The following is a 22,038-nucleotide window of genomic DNA, read 5'->3' on the forward strand; positions in this document are numbered from 1 at the left end:
GATAAAATCTGAAAGGGAGAGCTGAGAAGTGGCTGTCTGGGGAGGGCTGGCTGGATGCCCTGACACCTGGAAGGGGGAGGAACTAGCAAACCCAGGCCCTTCAAGGCCCATCTGATAGAGGCTTTGAGTCCTTGGAATACAGCCTCCATCTGGAGGGGACCCAGACCTGCCAGTCCATGGCAGGAATGGCATGCCACTTTTGCCAGGCCAGGGCCCCAACCCCAATCAGCATGAGCACAGTGCATGTGCGCAGGTGTGAATTCAACAGCGGAAAGGAGCAGGCGCACACAGTAGAGATGAAGACCAAGAAGATGGTGGCCAGTGTGAGGAGCAGGTTCAGAAATTGGAACATGAACTTCTGGGAACAGTTCCTGAGGTTCTCTGTCGTCTTCACTTGAGCCACTTGCTGTAGAGTTTCAAGCTTGGATATTCGACTCTTGAAAGTCTCCATGACCTCCTGCAGGTGATAAAAACACATGCCCTCGCCAGAGGTCAGAAGGGAAGTGTGGTCCTTTACCTGAGTTCTTAAGGGTCACACAGCAAGTGTTGGTGAGCTGAAGATTTAGGAGGGAAATCAAGAACCTAGAGCACCAACATGCTGAGGACCCTGTCTTGGGAGAGTCCATATTTCCTAGTAACAGTGAAGGTCTCATCTGACTTCGCCCTCATCCAATGTGGTCTGAGACTGAAAGCCTGGCCTTGAAAGAGCTGACCAAGGACAGGTGTACAGTCTGAGGGTGTAGAAGAGAGTGAGGCTATCTGTTAAAGGAGAGGGAAATCCTTTACCCATGCTTGCCACTCCAGGGTCAAAAGCAGGGTTTCCCAGCTGGTTTTCCCTGCAGCAGCAGCAGCTCCTGAGTACTCATCAGCACCCCCACAGGTGGTTCTGTGCAGGTTCAAATATGAAAACTGCAGTGCCCAAGTTCCCAGATCAGCTAAGGTGGGGGGAGGGTGGAAGTGTGGCATGAACATAAAGACTGGACACTGCTAGCTCGAAAAGAAATGTGTGAGTTACCATTGAATCCTCAACAGGGGTACAGCTTGAATATCTGTCTCTTTCCTTGGTTTGGAGGTTATCAGAACAGATTTGCTCATCCCTTGCTTCTCTCATCCCTACATCCTTCTCACCGGCCCTTTCTCATAAAGCTCCCCCATGAGGAACTCACCCATATTTCCTTGGCTTTCTCATAGGAAAGATAGGCCATTTTCTCTTCAGCATAGGCCAGATTCTGTTTGAGACAGTAAATTTCATCCAGGTGCTGCTGCAGGTGGTCATTCACCAGTTCTTCCATCAACACATGTCTTGGGAGCAAAAGAGAAAGTAATACTCTCTGAGTACCCCACCCAGAGCTTGTGCTGGCAGTGAGTGATCCTGCATCAAGACTAGACTTGGGTTCAGGATCTGCCTTCCTCCTCTTGCCCTCAGCTCCAGTCAAACTCAGCCTACTCTTCCAGGTCTGCACCTCAGCCACACCCACACTGACAGTCGTGTATCTCCTATCTATCATTCCCCTTTTGCAACAGCTTTAACAAAATAGAGATATACTAGAAGTTGTGGAAATCAAAATCTAAATTACCTCCGTATGCTATTAAATTCCATATGTATTCCCAGCACCAATGTTTGGCATTCAATAGTTATTCCATAAAAATCTGTGGATTATAAAGATGGAGCAGTCACAAGAGACCACGTAGTGTATGATTCCATTTATATGAAATGTCCAGAATAGACCAATCCAGAAAGACAGAAACAGAATAGTGGTTGCTGAGGGCTGGGGGAGGGGAAGGTGGGGAGTGAGTGCTAATGGGGATGGGGTTTCTCTTTGGAATGATGGCAATGTTATGGTCTGCAATGAGATAGTGGTAATGATTGCACAACTTTATGAATATACTAAAAACTACTGAATTGTACACTTTAAATGGATGAGTTTTATGGTATGTGAATTATATCTCAATAAAGCTATTATTAAAACAAATAACAAATATAAGATTGTGGTAATGATTGCACAATTCAGTAAATTTACTGAACATCATTAAAATGTACAGTTAAAACAGTGCATTTTATGGCATGTAAACTATATCTCAGTAGATCTGTTAAAAATATAAACAAAACATCACTAGCTGTGGTTTATGCCTACATATGTAAGTAGTAAAAGAATAAAAACATGCATGGAAAAGATAAGTGCCCAATGAGGATAGCCAAGTGGAAAGAAAGGAAATGCTGCTGGCTAAAGGGGTAATGAAAGAGCTTCAAGTGAATTTTTTAAAGTTTTATTTCTTAAAAAAATAAGATTTGAAGCAAAAATGGTAAATTTGAGGATCTGAGAAAGCTCAGGGGTAGGCACACAGTGTTGATCGTGCTATTCTCTACATTTCGCCTGGGTTTGGGATGTTTTATAATTTAAAAAATCTTTGAGGTGCCTCATTTGGGCAACAGGAAGGATAGGCCAGAAGGACAGATGTCAGATGGCTTTGAGCACTTTCATTTCGGGAAGAGCTGAGGAAGGCTTGACCCAAGCCAGGGGCAGTGAAACCAGAGAAGAGGAAAGGTACCAGAGAATGCTGGAGACCAGGGCAGTGAGGGGCCCGGCTGATGGCCGTGACTGACGGCCATAACCGATGGTGCTGTAGCACAGACAGGCAATGTGAGGCAAGGAGGTAATTTGGTCCTGCTTCAAGAACTTGACTGAGGAGGAAACAAGATGGTGCGTAGGTAACAGCCGCACCCGCCGCCTCCTGCAACCACGTCAAAATTACAACTAAAACACAGAACCACCATCACTCAGAGCCTCCTGAGATCCGGCTGCACAGAAGCCCCACAACCAGGGAACTGAAGGAGCATCGAGACCGGCAGGAGGGGCGGAGACGCGGGTGGATCGGGGCTGAATCACAGAGACGCGGCCGCGGCCCACACCCGGTGCCACGGTTGAAACCCAGGAGGGAATCTTGGCGGTGGGGGTTTCCCAGAAGAGTGAGGGGTCCCAGCTCCATAGCAGGCCCCCAGCCCAGGGCTCCAGGGCCGGGATGAGACGTCCCCACAACTCCGGGCTGTGAAACCAGCAGGGACTGTGACTGAGGGTCACGGAATCTGCGGGAGCCCCAGCAGCTCCTCTAAAGGGCCCGCGCACGGACTCACTTGGACGCTCCCTCTGAGCCCAGCGCCGGGAGCAGCCTGAAAGGACCCGGGACACTCGGGGAGGAACTAACCTGCCTGAAGTTGGGGTAAGAGCTATAGGGGCAGCTTTCTCCCAGGCAGAAGAGCTGGCAGAGGCCATTGCTCCTTTGGCGAGTCCTCCCCACACACAGCCAGCAGGCAGGCGCCATATTTGAATCATCAGCACCTGACTCACACCTTTGGCCCCACCCCGTGATTCCCGGAGGCCCCGCCCCTCCCCACTTGCAGGCTCATCCAGGCCATTTCCAGGGGCTTTTCTATGCAAGTGGCCTCTCGAGCCTTATGCTTAGGATTTTCCTCAAATCTCTCAAACAAGCAGCAGCGTGCCCCATACAGCTTAATAAGTGGCCCCAGGCCTGGCACTAGCAGCAGCCTGCATTGGCTCATAGCTTGGCTTCTCCTGGACACCTCCAAGCCCAGCACAAGTAGCAGCCATCTACAGATTGCTGAGTAGCTCATGCTGGATGGCCCTGGGCAAGGCACTGGCACAGGCTGGCTTTGCACCTCCAGGGAGGCCTCAGAGACAGTGCACCTGGTGGTCAGACTCGACCACGCTGGATTACAACCCTACCACATCCACAAGTGACACACTCAAGGGGCGCACTTGGTGAACACCAAAGCTCCACTGAAGTAAATCCTGTTCCATAAGAGTGCCTCCAGCACAGCAGCTCTTTGGCTGTAGTTGCAACAGGTCCTCACAGCTGATTGGTCTGGGGATCAGTTCCTCCCAGTGATGCCAACAGCAACCAAGGCTCATCTACAACAGGACAGTGCACACAGCCCACACAGAGGAGCACCTAAAAGGCCCAGCTCAGGTGACTGGTGAGGCTGAGCCACTGGACACTACAGGACACCTACTACACAAAGCCAGTCTACAAATTCCAGGAGACATAGCAACTCTACCTAATACACAGAAACAAACACCTGGAAGCAGCCAAAATGTAGAGGCAAAGAAACATGTCACAAAGGAAAGAACAGAAGAAATCTCTAGAACAGGAACTAAATGAAATAGATCCAAGAAAGCTAACAGATACAGAGTTCAGAATAATGGTTATAAGGATGCTCAAGGATATTACTAAGAGTATGACAAAAATAATTGAGAAAATCGATACTACACGAACTGAAATGAAGAATAATTTACAGGGAATCAACAGTAGAGTAGAGGACACTGAGAATCAAATCAGCAATTTGGAACATGAGGAAACAAAAAACACCAACTAGAAGAGCAAAAAGAAAAAAGAATCCAGAAATACGAAGATAGTATAAGAAGCCTCTGGGACAACTTCAAGAGGCCCAACATTGGTGTACCAGAAGGAGAGGAAAGAGAGCAAGAAATTGAAAACCTATTTGAAAAAATAATTACAGAAAACTTCCCCTGCCTGGGGAAAGAAATAGACTTACAAGTCCAGGAAGCACAGAGGGTCCCAAACAAGAGGAACCCAAAGGGGCTCACAGCAAGGCACATAATTAGAATGCCAAAAGTTAAAGACAAAGGGAGAATCTTAAAAGCAGCAAGAGAAAAGCAGTTCATTACCTACAAGGGAGCACCCATACCACTATCAGCTGATTTCTCAAAAGAAACCTTGCAGTCCCAGAAGGGAGTGGCAAGAAATATTCAAAGTGATGAAAAACATGGAACTACAACCAAGATTACTCTACCTAGCAAAGCTATCATTTAGGATTGAAGGTCAGATAAAGAGCTTCTCAGACAAGGAAAAGCTAAAGGAGTTCATCACCACCAGACCAGCACTACAGGAAATGTTGAAGGGTCTTCTTTAAGAAGAAACTAATGAACAAAAGAATCTGACAAACTAAGTAGATCCAGAGACATTGGCCCATGTAACAGACGATCATATTTCAGAGGGAAGAGGGAAGGGGGCTGGAGGGTGGGAAGAGATTAACCAAAGAAGTTATATGCATATATGCATAACCCATGGACACAGACAATGATGGGGTGAAGGCCTGGGGAGAGGGTGGGAGTGAGGTGGAGGGGGTCAATTGGGAGGGGAAAATTGTTGTAATACTTTCAACAATAAAGATAAACTTTTTAAAAATAAAAATGAATAAAAATTAAAAAAAAAAAAAAGAACTTGACTGACACCCACAAGTATATGTCCTCCAGGGAGCTAATAAGCTGAACACTCATCTGTTGAAAGCCAGTTCATCAAGAGCCAATTCATAACAGTGTTTCAAGGAACATTCCATTAGTCTCTGCACTGTACCCTGTTGAGAAGAGAGTGGGCTGACAACATGGCCAAGGCTACTCTCCACAGAAAGGGGGAGAGGCAGGGTGTGTACCCTGAACGTAGATTCCCCATGATTATCTTTCCATTACCATTCAAGATCCAGCCACAAGAACATTCAAGATATTAGCTATGTATGTTTTCATGAGTATATTCTTCATGAATATGAAGTGAATTAATAGAATCTTCATTAATATATTTATAAGAATGTATGAATATATTTGTAAATATATTCTTGAATAAATTAATGAATTAAGACGATATTAATTCATAAAGATATTCTCTCAGTCCCCCCTTCCCTTTCCCCCAGCCTCTTTACCCTCTGGCAGCAGTGTCCTGGCTGTGACACAGCTGACTCTTCTCATTGTCCCTCTTTTAGTCAAGTACCCCCTCTCTGTCCAGCTTCTCCAGTCACAAAGGCAAATGGACCACTCTGAAAAATGCTCTTACAAAGACAAAATGATGACCAGTCAATCAAAATGCCTCCTAAATCTTCTAAAGTTGATAAGGCTGCCTTCTCCAATACAAATTGTCCTAAACTATATTGTTGTTGCAAAAGATTATACTCTTAACTATATCTGAGGGTTGGTTTTTTGGCAAATTAAGCTGGAACCCATGGCCTGCCACTTGGATTAGAAATCTGAGATGGAGAAACAGATGTGGGGGTGCTCAAGCAGCAGGGGTATGGCTAGGGAATGCGGCAGGGACAGTGGAGCTCCTCCTGAGCATGTGAGGACCCTAATTGCCATCACACACATCCTTGTAAGAGAGAGACAGAGGGAACTTTTACACACAATGAAGAAGGCCATGTGAAGACAGAACAGAGAAAGATGGGAAGGATGCTCGCCTTGAAGACTGAAGTGATGTGGCTGCAAGCAAAGAAGCCTGGCAGCCACCAAAAGCTGGAAGAGGCCAGGAATGGATCTCACCTAGCGCCTCCAGAAGCAGCATGGCCCTGCTAACACCTTGACTTCAGCCAAGTAAAGCTGATTTCAGACTTCTGACCTCCATAACTGTGACAGAATAAATTTCTGTTGTTTGAGGCCACCAAGTTTGGGGTAATTTGTTATGACAGCTGTAGGAAACTCCTCCAAGGTGTTCCTGGCATCTAGTGGGGACACTGCTCAACATCCTCCAGTGTACAGGACAGCACCCCCAAAACAGAATCATCTGGTCCAAAATGTCAATAGTATTGAGGTTGCAAAAACCTGGGTTAGGATGACACAATTTGGAATTTAGGGGCCACCAAGTTGTGGCTGAACTTAAGAAGCTGAAATTTCAAAGACTGACAATACCAAGTGTTGGCCAGAGTGTGAAGCAACTGGAACACTCGTACACTCCTGGTAGAAACATAAAAGGGTACAACCATATTGGAAAACAGTTTGGCAGTTTCTTTAAAAGTTCAATGTACATTTACCCTATTATTCCACATATGAAAGTGTACAGGGTGGGGCAAAGGTAGGTTTATAGCTGTGAGTATATGAAACACAGAGTTTATTCTTGTATTATTATTTATTAATTATTGTATTATTTTCCATACAAACAACTGTAAACCTACTTTTGCCCAACCCTGTACATTCACAAAAAGACTTGTACCAGAATGTTCATAGCAGCTTTATTCATAACAGCCCCAACTGGCAACAGATGATGGGTAAACAAACTGGTGCAGCCATGCAATAGAATCCTGCTGAGCAAGAAGGAATGAACTGTTCTTACACACAACTTGGATTAATCTCAAAATTATACTGGGTGAAAGAAGCCAGACACAAAAACAACATACTCTATGATTCTATTTATCTGAAATGTCAGAATAGACGAATCAGTAGAAACAGAGCATGGGCTGGAGGAGGGGAATAGTGATGGGGTCTCTTTCTGGAATGATGTTCTAGAACTACATAGAGGTGATTGTTTCACAATATTGTGAATATATTAAGTGCCATTGAATTATACACTTTAAAACAGATAATTTTACATTTTGTGAATTTCATCTCAATTTAAAAATTAAAAAAAGAAAGCCCTCTTGAATGCAAACAGTTTTACCAGTGAGAAATGTTATAGGACTTTTCAGTTTGAAAGTTCAGTTTGTGATGCACCAGAGAAGACATGACAATCACAGGCACCTGGGTGGTGAATACACAGGCATGGAGACAGGGTGACACTTCATTGAGTTGAACACATATGTCTCGTACCCTTTCCTATGTCTGCATCTAGCTTACATAAAGGTTTTTAAAAAGATTTGAAGGAGATATATATATATATTTAAATGCAATGAATTCTTGTGTCACCCTCACTTAGCTTAGGAAGCCACACAGCTGGCTAGGACATGCTGACATGCACTCGGGTCTGCACTTCCTAGCTGTGTAGCTTGCATGTGCCTCTCTGAAATTCTTTCTCCCCACCTGTAAAGTGGGCACCTGAACGCTGTAGGTAAACAATGCTATGTGCTCCCTGTAGTCACTGTTATTGCATCAAGTCATCTTCAGCCAGTCCTCCATTTCTCTTGGTAAATCTGAGTCCTACAGACCTGCTTTTTTGCTTCTAAAGTATGTTAATCAGGGTAGGCTAACTGCTGTAGCCAACAATCAGAAAATATCAGTAGCTGAACACAGTTTATTTCACACTCCTGTCACATTCCAATGGTGGTGGTGGGGGCTGTCTCAGCAGTGCAAGCTTGTGGAATTCACACAGAGTCTGGGGGGGCAGGTAGGTCATCCTACTCCCCTGCACAGCTGGCAGATTCTGATTTGCTTAAGAGGTTAAGAGTTCACCTGAGCACAACAGTCCCATTGGTCTGGGCAATACGGAAACGTATGGGGGTATGTATAACTGCCACCAAGCTCTGGTCTTGCTTTATATAAATCCAACCTTGGAAATGTTATTTTGACAAAGGGGCCTTTAAGAGTGTCAAGATTTTAGATTGTGTTGCCATGTCTTATGAAAATCACCTCTAAAAGAAACTTGTAATTCTGATTAGTTATCTTACTTGACAGTGGGTTGCCCCATTGTATTCTTTGACTGCCCTTTATGGAATTGCCAATTAGTGTAAATGCAAGTAAGATTTCCCCATGAAAACAGACTAAATGGATTAAATGGACTTGCTTTCATGAAAATGTTGAGAATCTTGCCTCATCTAAGGGAATCCCTCACTCCCTTTATCCTACTTATTTAACAAATATTTACTGAGTACCTGCTAAATGGCTAGCACAGTTTTAGGCATGAGGAATATAGAAGTGGACAAGATAAAGCCCCGTTGTCAGTGTAGTGGAGAGAAAGGATTAGCATTAATGAAGACTGCAGGGATCAGGGGAGGGAGTGTGGCACCTTTGAGGGCAAGTGGGACCCTGAGAAGTGACCAGATAGGAATGGAGGGGTCCTTTGAGTTTGCCTTTTGGAGGGTGTGGGCCAGGTCTTTTCTTAGATGAAAATAAAATCAACCCATGACGCAGTGGGGAGAAAACATTCCCCAGAAGGCAGTCATTTTCAGAATGAATGTCCCATATGTGACATTGTGCCCCAGTTCAGCCATGAGCACAAGTGAAGGGATCAGAGCTGTCAAGGCAACTCCAGCTCTGCCTATACACCATTCCAGCAGATGGGATGGCAAAATGCCTCCTAACTGATGATAGGTGTCTGCTGGGCTCACCATCACGTCAGCTGTCTCCTGCCATTCCAGTTAGAGCTGCAGGTGCAGGACTGCCTGGTAGGGCCTGGGGCTGGAGCTTCATTTGCCAGCAGAGGGTCAGGCTGGTGTGCAACCATGGACAATGGATGAGCACTCTTCACTGCGGGGGCCCAGTCGCTAAGAGGAACGCTGAGCTTCTCCTTCCCCTCTCCCCAGCTCCCCTTCAGCCTCCTACAGACAGTCCTGGGGGCTGTCCCCAGAGCCAAGGTGTCAGAAGGGGTTCCACCTCACCTGCATTTTTCCTCCTGAAGGGACTCCAGCGACACATGCAGGTCTGTCAGATACCTCCCCTTTAGGCACTGATAGGACACCTGGAGACATAGGTGGAACTTCTCGATGTCTTTGAGCTCTTCCCTCACCTTCTGCAATAGCAAGTTTCCCTTTATCTCTGAGGACGCCCCCTGCTGTAAGGTCAGAAAATGACTCTCTGATGGGAAGTGTCTGTCAAACAGGTTGGTGGATAAGCAATCTTTCCCACCTGGCTTGGGAGGCTCTAAAAATGGGGCCTTCTCACTGAGCTGCTGGCAATTGTTCAAGCTGCTTTCTTCCTTCAGTACTAAGCCCTTGGGCTGGCAGCCTTCTTCCAGCTCCTGCAGCTGCTGGTGACATTGGCGGAGCCTTCGCTCAATCTGGGCAATGGTGGCAGAGGCACGCTGGTTCACCTTCTCAAAGGCCTGCCGGATGTGAAAGGCCTGGTGTCGTTCGGCTTTGGACACCAGCCTGAGGTAGCCCACAGTGTTCTCGTCCCGACTGGCCTTCTCCACTCTCAGCTGCTCTGAGAGGTAGAGGATACGGTGCTTGATGCTCTCCTGTAAGTTCTGGGCCATCTCCCCATCCAAGAGGCTGGAGTGGCCACTGGCACACCCCTCACTGGAGGACAAGGACCTGCACGAGGGAATGTTGGAGGGGAGGGTTGCACTTGGGCTCTTGGTGTATTCCGCCTGCATTGGGAAACAAAACAAAAAACAAGTACTTTTCTGTAAGCTACAAATAGTAGGAGAATTGAACACATTATTGCATCACTCTATAAAAATACTTATATGTATGTACAGATACTTATATATGCAAGATTCATGTATTTGAGGTGGGCCCAACACAGATCAGAGAAGTCAGTTTCATCTTCTGGACCCCTCCTTTTCAGCACTCGACTTCTTGCTTTATGGGTGTATCTCACTATAACCCCAGATGGCTAGAAAGCCCCTCCACACCTACCCTTTCTGTTCTTGGGCTTCCTCCCTTCCAAAAATTACAAGCTGTGCATCTCATTTTATTAAAAACTGTTCTTGTAAAGTATGGAATAAACTCATTCCCATTAAGCCATATACCTTGCTGTATTGCTACTGCTGGGCAGACAGAAGAGATAAGCAGAGAGTTTTGCACTTAGCAGGTTTGTTCCTTTATTCAGTCATTCATTCAACACATATTTCCTGATTGCCTACCATATGTTACAGAAGCCAGACACATTTTTTGCTCTCATAGAGCTCATAGTATAGGATGAAAAATTCTATTGTGACACAAATGAATGGGTCTCTCACATGGTGAAAGATAACAGGAAAAGCACTGCCTTTGAGACAGAGCTCAGTTCAAATCTTAACTCTACCAGTCTGGGGCCTTGGGAAAGCTAATAAACCACTCAGAGAGTCAATTTTCTCATGTCTAAAATAAAGATGGCCATAGCAGCGTAGCTGGAACAGAGTGGACCAGGGCAGAGTGAATGATGTTGAACTAGGAGAGGTCAATGGCGTCTGAACAGGAAGAGCCACTGTTCTGTTCTACTTTTTAACCATAAGTGCCTTCATGACTGAAATGCTCTCCCAGTACAAAGTCAGGAGTGATTATATTGTGATAGATAGCTAGGTTCTGTGTATTTTATTATATGCAAATTATACCTCAATTAAGAAACACACAATGTGCTACCACAATGGACCTAGCAGGTTGGCAGAACTTAGACTAACAATAATAAATGTTGGCCAAGATATGGAGCAATGGGAACTCTCAATCCTGGTGGGAGAGTAATTGGTATGAGCACTTTGGAAAAGCATTTGGTAATATTGTAAAGTTGAAGGCATGTATACCAAATGGCCCAGCAATTACATTCCTAGGTATGTCCTTGAGAGACAAGGACATTAATGTTCCCAATAACCAAATGCTAGAAACAATCTACCTGCTCATTAATAGTAGCATGTGTAAGCAAACTGTAATATATTCAATAATATACTACTATACAACAATGGAAATGAACAACCCTGAAAACATGAATGAATAAGCATAATGTTGAATAAAAGAAGCGAAACAAAAGATAATTTATACTATATATGATTCCATTCGTATAAAGTTCAAGAGCTGACAAAACAAAATGATGTTTTTAAGGATGCATACAAAAGCAATACAGCTACAAAGAAAAGCATATGTGTTGGTAGCATAAACATCAGGACATGGTTCCCACTAGGGTAAAAGAAGGGGATGGGGATTGGGAGAGACACATGGAGGCCAGGGTGCTTGACTTGGGTTGTAGTTAAATGTGTGTTCACCTTGTTATTTCCTAAACTGTATGTTGATGTTTTCTGTACCTTTATGTACATACGCCAGATTTCACAATTTTTAAAAGTTTTAAAATGTTCAATAGATGGATTTAATAGCAGATTAGAAATGGCTGGAGACAAATATAAGTAAATTGTAGAATAGATAAAGAAAGCATTAGAATGCAGCACAAAGGCACAAAGAAATAGAACATTTGAAAAAATTTGAAAAACAGAAGACATGGAAAATAGAAAGTCTTTTAAAAAAATCTAACTGCCATGCCACAGGGAGAAGATAGAATGAGGCAGTGGCAAGATTTTAAGAGACAGTCACTAAGAACTTTCCAGAACTGATGAAAGACATAAATCCACAAATTCAAGAAGCCCAATAAACCCCAAGCAGGAAGAACAGAAATAGATCTACACCTGGATATAAGACCTTAAAAGCAGCCAAATTAAAAAGCTGATTACCACTTCGGATGGTGAACACACAATACAATATAAAGATGATGTATTATAGAATTGTACACCTGAAACCTATATAATTTTATTAACCATCACCCCAATAAATTGAATAAATTGAATAAAAGGGGGAGCTCATTACCTTTAAAACCATGACTTTTAGACTGAAAGCTGACTTCTCAATGGCACCAATGAAATCCAGAAGAGAGTTGAATAATATCTTCGATATCCTGAAAGAATAACCGTTGGAGAGGAAAAAAACAGATCACATTCAAATAATCAGAAGTCAGAATGTCTTCAAACTTTTTAGCAAAGCACCAGGAACTACTAAACAATGAACTAATGTCTTCCAAATTTGAGGAGGAAATGATTTTCCAACCTAGAATTCTACACCCAAACTGTCAATTATGAGCTTAGACTAAAGACATTTTCCAACATGGAGGTACTCATATAGTTTACTTCTTCTGAATTCTTTCTCTGGAAGCTACCAGAGAAGGTGCTCCACCAAAACCAGAGAAGAACCTCAGAAAAAAGTAGAGATGGAATCTATGAAATAGGGGCCCCAAGCCAAAAGATAGGCAAATGTAATCTCCAGGATGATGGTGCAGGAGCCTAGGCTGGTGGCTGGACAGCAGTCCTGGAGGGCAACTCAAAAGGCTCTAGCAGCAAGCACTCCAAGGGAATGAAATGAATGAAATGCCTGACATATTTGAACAGCTGGAGAGGAGATATAGACAGTTGGGAGAAGTGCTGACCTATATAGCAGAGAACAAGCAACACAGGGATTGGGGGAGACAAGTGTTAACTCTAAGGAAAACAAAACACTGGAAGAGAAAGGAAAAGTCATCAGAGTAACGACTCAGTTGTGACCAGTGTTTTCATGAACTTGACAATGTGAACATCAAGGAATGATCTAACCCAAACCATTGAATACCATACTAGAAGGATGGTGAGGGGTGGGGAGTGAACAAGCTAATCATTGTCCTTTATAGTGAGAAGTCATTCAATAATTTCTAAAATATAAAAAATAAAGAAATAGCACTATAAGCTGTTTATTTAGAGAACTAAATAAACAGCATTTAGAGGTAAATGCCAAAAGAAACAGCTAAAAGGGTAGAAAGTGGTTGATTCTGGAGAGTGGACAATTGAGTGGGTGTAACCCAGGGATTGCTATTTTTTTAAAAAATATGTCTTTATTGATTTCAGAGAGAGGAAAGGAAAGGGAGAGAGAGAGAGAGAGAGAGAAACATCAATGATGAGAGAGTCATTGATCGGCTGCCTCCTGCACACCCCCTACTGGGGATCGAGGCCACAACCCAGGCATGTGTCCTGACCAGGAATTGAACCATGATCTCCTGGATCATAGGTCGATGCCCAACTCCTGAGCTACACCAGCCAGGAGGGATTGCTATTTTTTGTCATAAATCTCGTAGAACAATTTAACTATTTGAACCAGGGTTTGGCAAATTGTGGCCTGGTTTTGTATAGGTGTGAGCTAAGAATGATTTTTACATTTTTAAATGGTTGAAAAATCAGAAAAAGAATATTTTTGGCATGTGAAAATTATACGAGATTCAAATTTCAATGTCCATAAGCAAAGTGTAATTGGCACATAGCAATTCTTGTTCATTTACATATTGTCCATAGTTGTGTTTGTGTCAGCACAATGGCAGAGTTGAGTACCTGCAACAGAGATCCTGGGGCCTCAAATATTTACTATCTGGCTCTGAATAGAAAAAGTTTGCTGGGGGGGAAGTGAGGGACATCTTTAATACTGTCAACAATAAAAATATATATATTTTAAAAGTTTGCTGGCCCCTGCTTTAAACTATCTTCATATATACCATTGATAAATAAAAGAACTAAATAACTGTTTAAAAGGAAATATGAAATAAGGAAAATTAAAATTTGCTAATGACTTGTTCTATTGGGAAATTTTATGGATATCACATAAAACTCAAAATTGAGAGAAAAATGTTGGTGAAAACAATTAAAGGGAACCACTAGGAAAAATCCAGGTACATAATATCCAAATAACCAAGGTGAGACATAAAATGGAATTTGATTAATCCACAAAATGTAGGAAAGGAAGAAGAAAAAGAAAAAGATCTCTGGTTAAATATAAAATAGGATGTCAATAAGATGTGATTATTAATGACTATATACCATGTACTTGAGGAGAAGACTCAATACTGTAAATATGTTAGCCCCCTACATATTAACCTATAAATTCAATGAAATCCTAATTAAAAATCCAATGGGAGTGGGAGGGAAGATGGCAGCACTGTGAGAAGCAGCAGAGAGCCCTTGCTCCCAGCCACGGACTTGATTTACCACTAAAATACTGCATAACCAGCTTGGAAAAATAAGAGAAATATACCTGAGTGGACATATTGTGAGTAGGGAGCACTGAAGAAACATCATAGAGTCTGGTAAGGGGGGGGCGTAGAAAGAGGGAGTCCCCCCTGAAGCATGTGCTGGACCCTGAGCCCCGAGGCTTAGAGGCTGCACAACTTGTTTCCTTGGGAGTGTGGACCCACATCCAAAAGTGGGGATCTCAAACCCCGAGAGGAGGAGAAGGGAAAGAGAGCCCGTGCTGGGCAGGCAGAGGGACCCAGGGGCACAGTGTGCCTGCGAGGAGGGGGCTGCGCTTTCCTAGTGAAACAATGCTTCTAATGGTGGCTGGGACTGGAGTCTTTCACACCAGGCTCTGACCATAAGAAAGGCTGTCCCACAGTGTGTGGCTTCCCAATATAAAGGGGCCAGAAGGCTGCACTGGGCATCCACCTACAGGGACCTTCTACTTTCCTGTAAGGCAATGTGTTGAACCCCAGAAAGTATTTGAACTGTGTGGCATGGGGGAGGGGAAAAAAGCCCTCTGCCAGAGAGGGACTGGAGCTGGGGGGGAGGGGGTTGGGACTCCAGGCACCAGAGAGAGACTGGAGCCACCAGTGGGGCGGACTGAGTCTCCAGACTCCGGAGCTGCCGGAGCTGCCGGTGCAGTGAATCAGGGATTTTTGACCTGCCCTGAGGGGAGCCAGGATAGTACACAAGGAGCTGCCCCAGCTTTACTGAAATCAACTATGCAGGGGACCTGTGTGCGGCTGACTTCATGACCCCTCCTGCTTGGTACCAAGGAGTGGGGGCAACGGGACCTTGAAGGATCAGTTATCTGCCTGTGTGCTGCTTTGTGCATTTTTGAATTTTTGATAGCAGAATGGTCGTCCACCTTCCTGGCTTGCACTGGGGAGACAGACCAGCGAAAGCTGGGATTTGTTTCTGCATAGTGGAGAGTTTGAAATACGAGCCCTGTGAGTTTAGCCAAACAGATCCAGGAAAGGAGGGGCAGAGCACAACTACCTCTCCTGCAAGCTAGGAGCACCACCCCCAACAGGAAAGGGGCTGGTTCAGCTCACATAAACCCCAGATATCCCCGGCAAGGCACAGTCCTGAGGGGGAAAGGAGAACAGCTCACAGGAGGACATTACAAGAATAAGACTCTCAGAGACTATTGTTTGGGAACTGGAGGAAAAGCTTAAAACCCCTGTTAGGGGCTGGGCAGGCAAAGTGCTCACCAGAATTTCTTTTTAATAGAACCCACTGAGCCCAGGCTGCTGAAGCTGCCCATACAGAAAAGGCAACAGGCTGAAATCAATCTGAAACTGCAGCAGGCCAGAGCATGGGGAACTAGAATCAGAGGACAGGGTGGAGACTGAGGAGCTGGCTGTGGAGCAGAGACTAACTCCCTCACAGTGAGTGCCTGACAGCAAAACCTCTAAGTAAGGGGAGCAATATCCTGAGCTACACTAGTCATCCTGCACCCTAAAGACTCTTCAGAAGACTCTGGAGTAAAACCAGGCAACTACAAGGGGGAAGCAAAATAGCTGACAAGTGGAGGTGGTCGACAGAGAGCCTCAGACCAGCCAACTACCTAAGGACACCAGAGCCAAACCTAGACAGCTCCTGACATTGGCTGACACAAGTACCTCCCAGGAGAACCGAAATCAACATACAAAACAGTGAGCCTCAGATAATATAAGCAGCCCAGATGAAACTCACCTGACTGATTTCTTTTTTTTTTTTTTTAAAGAGAGAAAAGAAAAAATTTTCTTTTTAAATTTTTAAATTTTTAAATTTTTAAATTAAATTTTTAAAATTTGTTTTGCTTTGCGTTTTTTATTTGCTTTGTTTTGCTTTGTTGTTGGTTTTTTTGTCCTATTATCAAGATTTTCTTGATATTCTCTGCTTAATTGCTGGGATATTATCATTATAACAAAAAGTTATTGCTTTTCTCTATTGTTTCCCCCATATCTCTTATTGGACTCCCTCCCTACCCTTGCTTTATCTCTCTCTCTCTTCTTGTTCCATTGGCATAACCTATTTTTTCTCTTTCTTTTTTCCCCTCTCCTTTTATTCTGTCTTCCTGTCTTTTTGTTTGCTTCTTTGTTTCTGTTTGTCTCTTTATTTTATTTTTTTAATTTTTCAACTATTTTCCTATTCCTACAATTTACCCTTAATTTTTTGCTCACACTTTTTTCCAAATCTTTTCTCTGCCCCTTTTGTCTCCCAGTAGCTTCTCTATTTTTTACTTTATTTTATTATTATTTTTAAATTTTTCTTTACTATTAGCAATAATATCCTTTTCCCTCTTTCCTCTACTTTTTTTTTTTTTTAGAGGGTTTTTTGTTTGTTTGTTTTGCTTTAGTATTTGTGTTATCACTTCACTCTCCCAATTCTACTTTCTCTTGGGATGTTTTCATGGTGATTGTCAGGATATTTTATAAGATACTGCTTGTTTCCTGGCAGTTTGGTTGTGTTTTGATTTGTCTTGCCAGCATGTGTACAACAGTTCACATGACGTGGTTGGGGCTGAGCCACACAGCTAGCCAACCTGAGAGAAGAGTCCTCCAAAGAACAGGTCAACAACAATCTAGACTCAGTCACAACAGGAGAGCCCAAAGAACAGACAAAAGGGACACCCACAAAAGGGACATGCCTAGAGCAAATAGCTCAGAAGTATAAGGAAAACACACCTGTGGGATCCACTGTACATACACTACAAAATCTCCCCCCACAAGACTGGGAAACAGCAAATATATCTAATATACAGATACAAACACTAAGAGCCACTAAAATGGGGAGACAAACAAACAACCCCCAAACTAAAAAAGAAAAAACTCGCCAGAAAAAGACTTTGATGAGATGGCGTTAAGCAAGTTATCAGAAAAAGAGTTCAGGGTAATGGTTTTAAAGATGCTCAAGGAAATTAAGAACAACAATACAGTTAATGGAAAGGTTCAGGAACTTAGTGAAAACATGATAAAAGAGCTAGATATCATAGATAAGAACCTGGCAGAAATGAAGAATACTATATCTGATATCAAGAATATTCTGGAAGGAATTGGAAGCAGGCTCAATGAAGCAGAGGATAGAATAAGTGACTTAGAAGATAAGGTAGAAAAAAACACTCATTCAGAGCAACAACAACAAAAAAAACACTTAAAAAGCATGAGGACAGTCTAAGGGAGCTGTGAGACAACATGAAGCAAAACAACATTCGCATAATAGGAGTGCCAGAGGGGGAGGAAAGTGAGCAAGAGATAGAGAATTGGTGGAGGAAATAATGACAGAAAACTTTCCTAGGCTGATGAGAAAAACAGCCACACAAGTTCGGGAAGCATAGAGGGTCGCAAACAAGAGGAACCCAAAGAGACCCAGTCCAAGACACATCATAATTAAAATGGTAAATGTTAAGGACTAAGAGAGAATATTAAGGGCTGCAAGAGAGAGACAAGCAGTGACCTACAATGGAACCCCCATAAGGCTGACAGCAGAATTCTCATCAGAAACACTTCAAGCAAGAAGCGAGTGGCATGAAGTTCTCAAAGTAATGAAAAGCAAGAACCTGCAACCAAGGCTGCTTTTCCAGCAAAGTTATCATTTAAAATTGAAAATGAAATAATGAGCTTCCCAGACAAAAGAGGGCTAAAAGAGCTCCATACCACCAAACCAGCATTGCAAGAAATGCTAAAAGGACTGCTTTAAGAGGAAGAAGAAATACTGAGAGAAAGGTACATCAGCATAAAGGGGGGAAATGGCATTAAATAAGTATATATCAATAGTAACCTTAAATGTAAACAGAAAAAACGCTCCAATCAAAAGACATAGGGTAGCTGAATGGATAAGAAAACAGGACCCAAAGATATGTTGTCTACAAGAGACCCATCTGAGAGCAAAAGATTCACACAGGCTGAAAGTGAAGGGATGAGAAAAAATATTCCATGCAAATGGAAATGAAAAAAAAAAGCTGGAGTAGCAATAATTATTTCTGACAAAATAGAGTTTAAAAAAAAAAGACCATAACAAGAGACAAAGAAAGTCACTACATAATACTAAAGGGATCAACACAACAGGAGGAAATAACCCTTATTAATATATATGCACCCAATATAGGAGCACCTAAATATATTAAAAATTTCTTGGTGGACTTTAAGATGGAAATCAACAGCACACAATCATATTGGGGGACTTTAACTCCATACTGTCATCATTGTACAGATCATCAAGACAAAAGATCAACAGGGAAACAGAGACCTTAAATGACACACTAGATCTAATGGATTTCATTGACATTTCCAGAACATTTCATCCCAAAGCAGCAGAATACACATTCTTCTCAAGTGCACATGAAACATTCTCAAAAGTAGACCACATGTTAGGACACAAAGCAAGTCTGCAAATTCAAAAAGACTGAAATCATGTCAAGCATCTTCTAGGATCACAATGCCATGAAACTAGAAATTGACCACTATAAAAAAACTCAAAAAAATTCAAACACATGGATGCTAAATAGCATATTATTAAACAATGAATGGGTTACCAATGAGATCAAGGAAGAAATCAAACACTTCCTAGAAAAAAATGAAAATAAACAGACAACAACCCAAAATCTATGGGACACAGCGAAAGCAGTCCTGAGAGGAAAGTTCATAGCAGTACAGGCATACCTCAAGAAACAAGAGCGAGCTTTACTAAGTCATCTAGCACAACAACTAAAAGAACTAGAATGAGAGCAGCAAGAAAAGTCCTGAGGAAGTAGAAGGAAGGAAATAATAAAGATCAGAGCAGAAATTAATGACAAAGAGAATAAAAAACAATACAAAATATCAATGAAACCAAGAGCTTATTCTTTGAAAAGATAAATAAGATGGATGAACCTTTAGCGAGACTCACCAAGAAACAAAGAGAGAGGACCCAAATAAATAAAATCAGAAATGAAAGAGGTAATATAACAACTAACCCAACAGAAACATAAAGGATCATAAGAAAATATTACAAGCAACTATATGCTAACAAACTAGACAACATGGGAAAATGGACAAATTCCTAGAAGCATACAATCTTCTAAAGCTGAATCAAGAAGAGGCAGAAAACCTGAATAGGCTGATAAGAACTAATGAAATTAAAGCAGTAATCAAAAATCTTCCAGCAAACAAAAGCCTGGGACCAGATGGACTTACAGGAGTGTTTTATGAAACTTTCAAAGAAGAATTAACACCTATTCTCCTCAAACTATTCCAGAAAATTCAAGAGGAGGGAAAATCCCCAAGCTCTTTTTATGAGGCCAGCATCATCTTAATCCCAGATAAAGACACTACAAAGAAAGAAAATCACAGGCCAATATCCCTGATGAACATAGATGCTAAAATCCTCAACAAAATACTAGCAAACTGGATCCAGCAATACATTAAAAAGATCATACACCACGACCAATTGGGATTTATTCCGGGGATGCAAAGCTGGTATAATATTCCCAAATCAATAAATATGATACAACAAAATGAAAGACAAAAATCATATGATCGTATCAACAGATGCAGAAAAAGAATTCGACAAAATCCAGCACCCATTTTTGATAAAAACCCTCAGCAAAGTGGGAATACAGGGAACACATCTCAACATAATAAAGGCCATATATGACAAACCTACAGCCAACATCATACTCAATGGGCAAAAACTAAAACCATTTCCTTTAAAAACAGGAACAAGACAGGGATGCCCACTTTCATCACTCTTATTCAACATAGTACTGGAAGTCCTTGCCACAGCCATCAGACAGGAAGAAAACATCAAAGGTATCCAAATTGGAAAGAGGAAGTAAAACTGTCTTTATTTGCAGATGGCATGATCTTGTACGTAGAAAACCCTAAAGAATCCACCGAAGAACTACTAGATGTGATAAATGAATTCGGCAAGGTAGCTGGATACAAAATCAAGATCTGAAAATCGACGTCATTTTTATACACCAAAAATGAACTCAGAAAGAGAAACTAAAAAAACAATACCATTTACCGCTACAACTAAAAAAATAAGATACCTAGGAATAAACTTAACCAAGGATGTAAAAGACCTGTACTTGGAAAACTATAGGACACTGGAAAAAGAAATAGAGGAAGATACAAAGAAATGGAAGGATATATCATGTTCACGGATTGGAAGAATTAACATCATTAAAATGTCCATAATACCCAAAGTAATCTATAGATTCAATGCAATTCTTATTAAAAAACCAAGAGCATATTTCACAGAGCTAGAACAAATATTCCCAAAATTTATATGGAACCAAAAAAGACTCTGAATAGCTGCAGCCATCTTGAGAAAGAAGAACAGAGTTGGAGGGATCACTTTACTGGATATCAAACTGTATTACAAAGCCATTGTAATCAAAACAGCCAGGTAATGGTACAACAACAGGCATATAGATCAATGGAACAGAACAGAGACCCTAGAAATAGGCCCACGCCATTATGGTCAGTTAATATTTGACAAAGGAGGCAAGAGCATACAATGAAGTAAAGACAGTTTCTTCAATAAATGGTGCTTGGAAAATTGGACAGATACATGCAAAAAAATGAAACTAGATCACCAACTTACTCCATACACAAGAATAAATTCAAAATGGATAAAAGACTTAAATGTAAGTCCAGAAAGCATAAAAATCCTGGAAGAAACCATAGGCAGTAAAATCACAGACCTCTCGTGTAGTGGAATTTTCACTGATACATCTCCTAAGGCAAGAGAAAGAAAGGAGAAAATAAACAAATGGGACTATGTCAAACTAAAAAGCTTCTGCACAGCAAAAGAAATAAGCCTCAAGCCCGGCTGGGCGTGGCTCAGCGGTTGAGCGTCGACCTAGGATCCAGGTGATCGGGGTTCGATTCCCGGTCAGGGCACATGCCCGGGTTGTGGGCTCGATCAATGACTCTCTCATCATTGATGTTTCTATCTCTCTCTCTCCCTCTCCTTTCCTCTCTCTGAAATCAATAAAGATATATTTTTTAAAAAAGAAAAGAAATAAGCCTCAAAATACAAAGGAAACCCACGGTATGGGAGAAGATATTTGCCAACAATGCATCCGATAAGGGGCTAATTTCCAAAGTGTACAAAGAACTCATACAACTCAACAAGAGGAAGACAAATAATCCAATTAAAAAATGGGCAAAGGAGTTGAACAGACAGTTCTCAAAAAGAGAACATACAGATGTCCAAGAGACATATGAGAAAATGCTCAACGTCGCTAATCATCAGAGAGGTGCAAATTAAAACCACAATGAGATATCACTTCACACCTGTTAGAATGGCTACCATCAACAAATCAACAAACTACAAGTGCTGGCCAGGGTGTGGAGAAAAGAGCACCCTAGTACACTGGTGGTGGGAACGCAGACTGGTGCAGCCACTATGGAAAACAGTATGGAGGTTCCTCAAAAAATTTAAAATGGAACTGCCTTTTGACCCATTGATTCCACTTCCAGGAATATATCCTTAGAATCCTGAAACACTAATCAGAAAGAATATATGCACCCCTACGTTCATAGCAGTGCAATTTACAATAGCTAAGATCTGGAAACAGTCCAAGTGCCAATCAGTAGATGAGCAGATAAAAAGACTGTGGGACAT

General features: G+C 42.2%; 1 protein-coding gene across 1 annotated transcript; it reads right to left on the minus strand.

The window, feature by feature from the left end:
• Positions 1–100: 100 nt before the first annotated feature.
• TEX28 (testis expressed 28) lies at positions 101–10,044 on the minus strand (the record flags this gene model as incomplete). The annotated part of the gene is made up of 3 exons (XM_081126490.1): positions 101–457; positions 1,167–1,302; positions 9,329–10,044. The coding sequence occupies 3 exons, from the start codon at positions 10,042–10,044 to the stop codon at positions 101–103; spliced, it is 1,209 nt and encodes a 402-aa protein (XP_080982616.1).
• Between the last annotated feature and the right edge of the window lie 11,994 nt (positions 10,045–22,038).

The sequence above is a fragment of the Miniopterus schreibersii genome, assembly GCF_964146895.1.
Source record: "Miniopterus schreibersii genome assembly, chromosome: X".
NCBI lineage: Eukaryota > Metazoa > Chordata > Mammalia > Chiroptera > Miniopteridae > Miniopterus > Miniopterus schreibersii.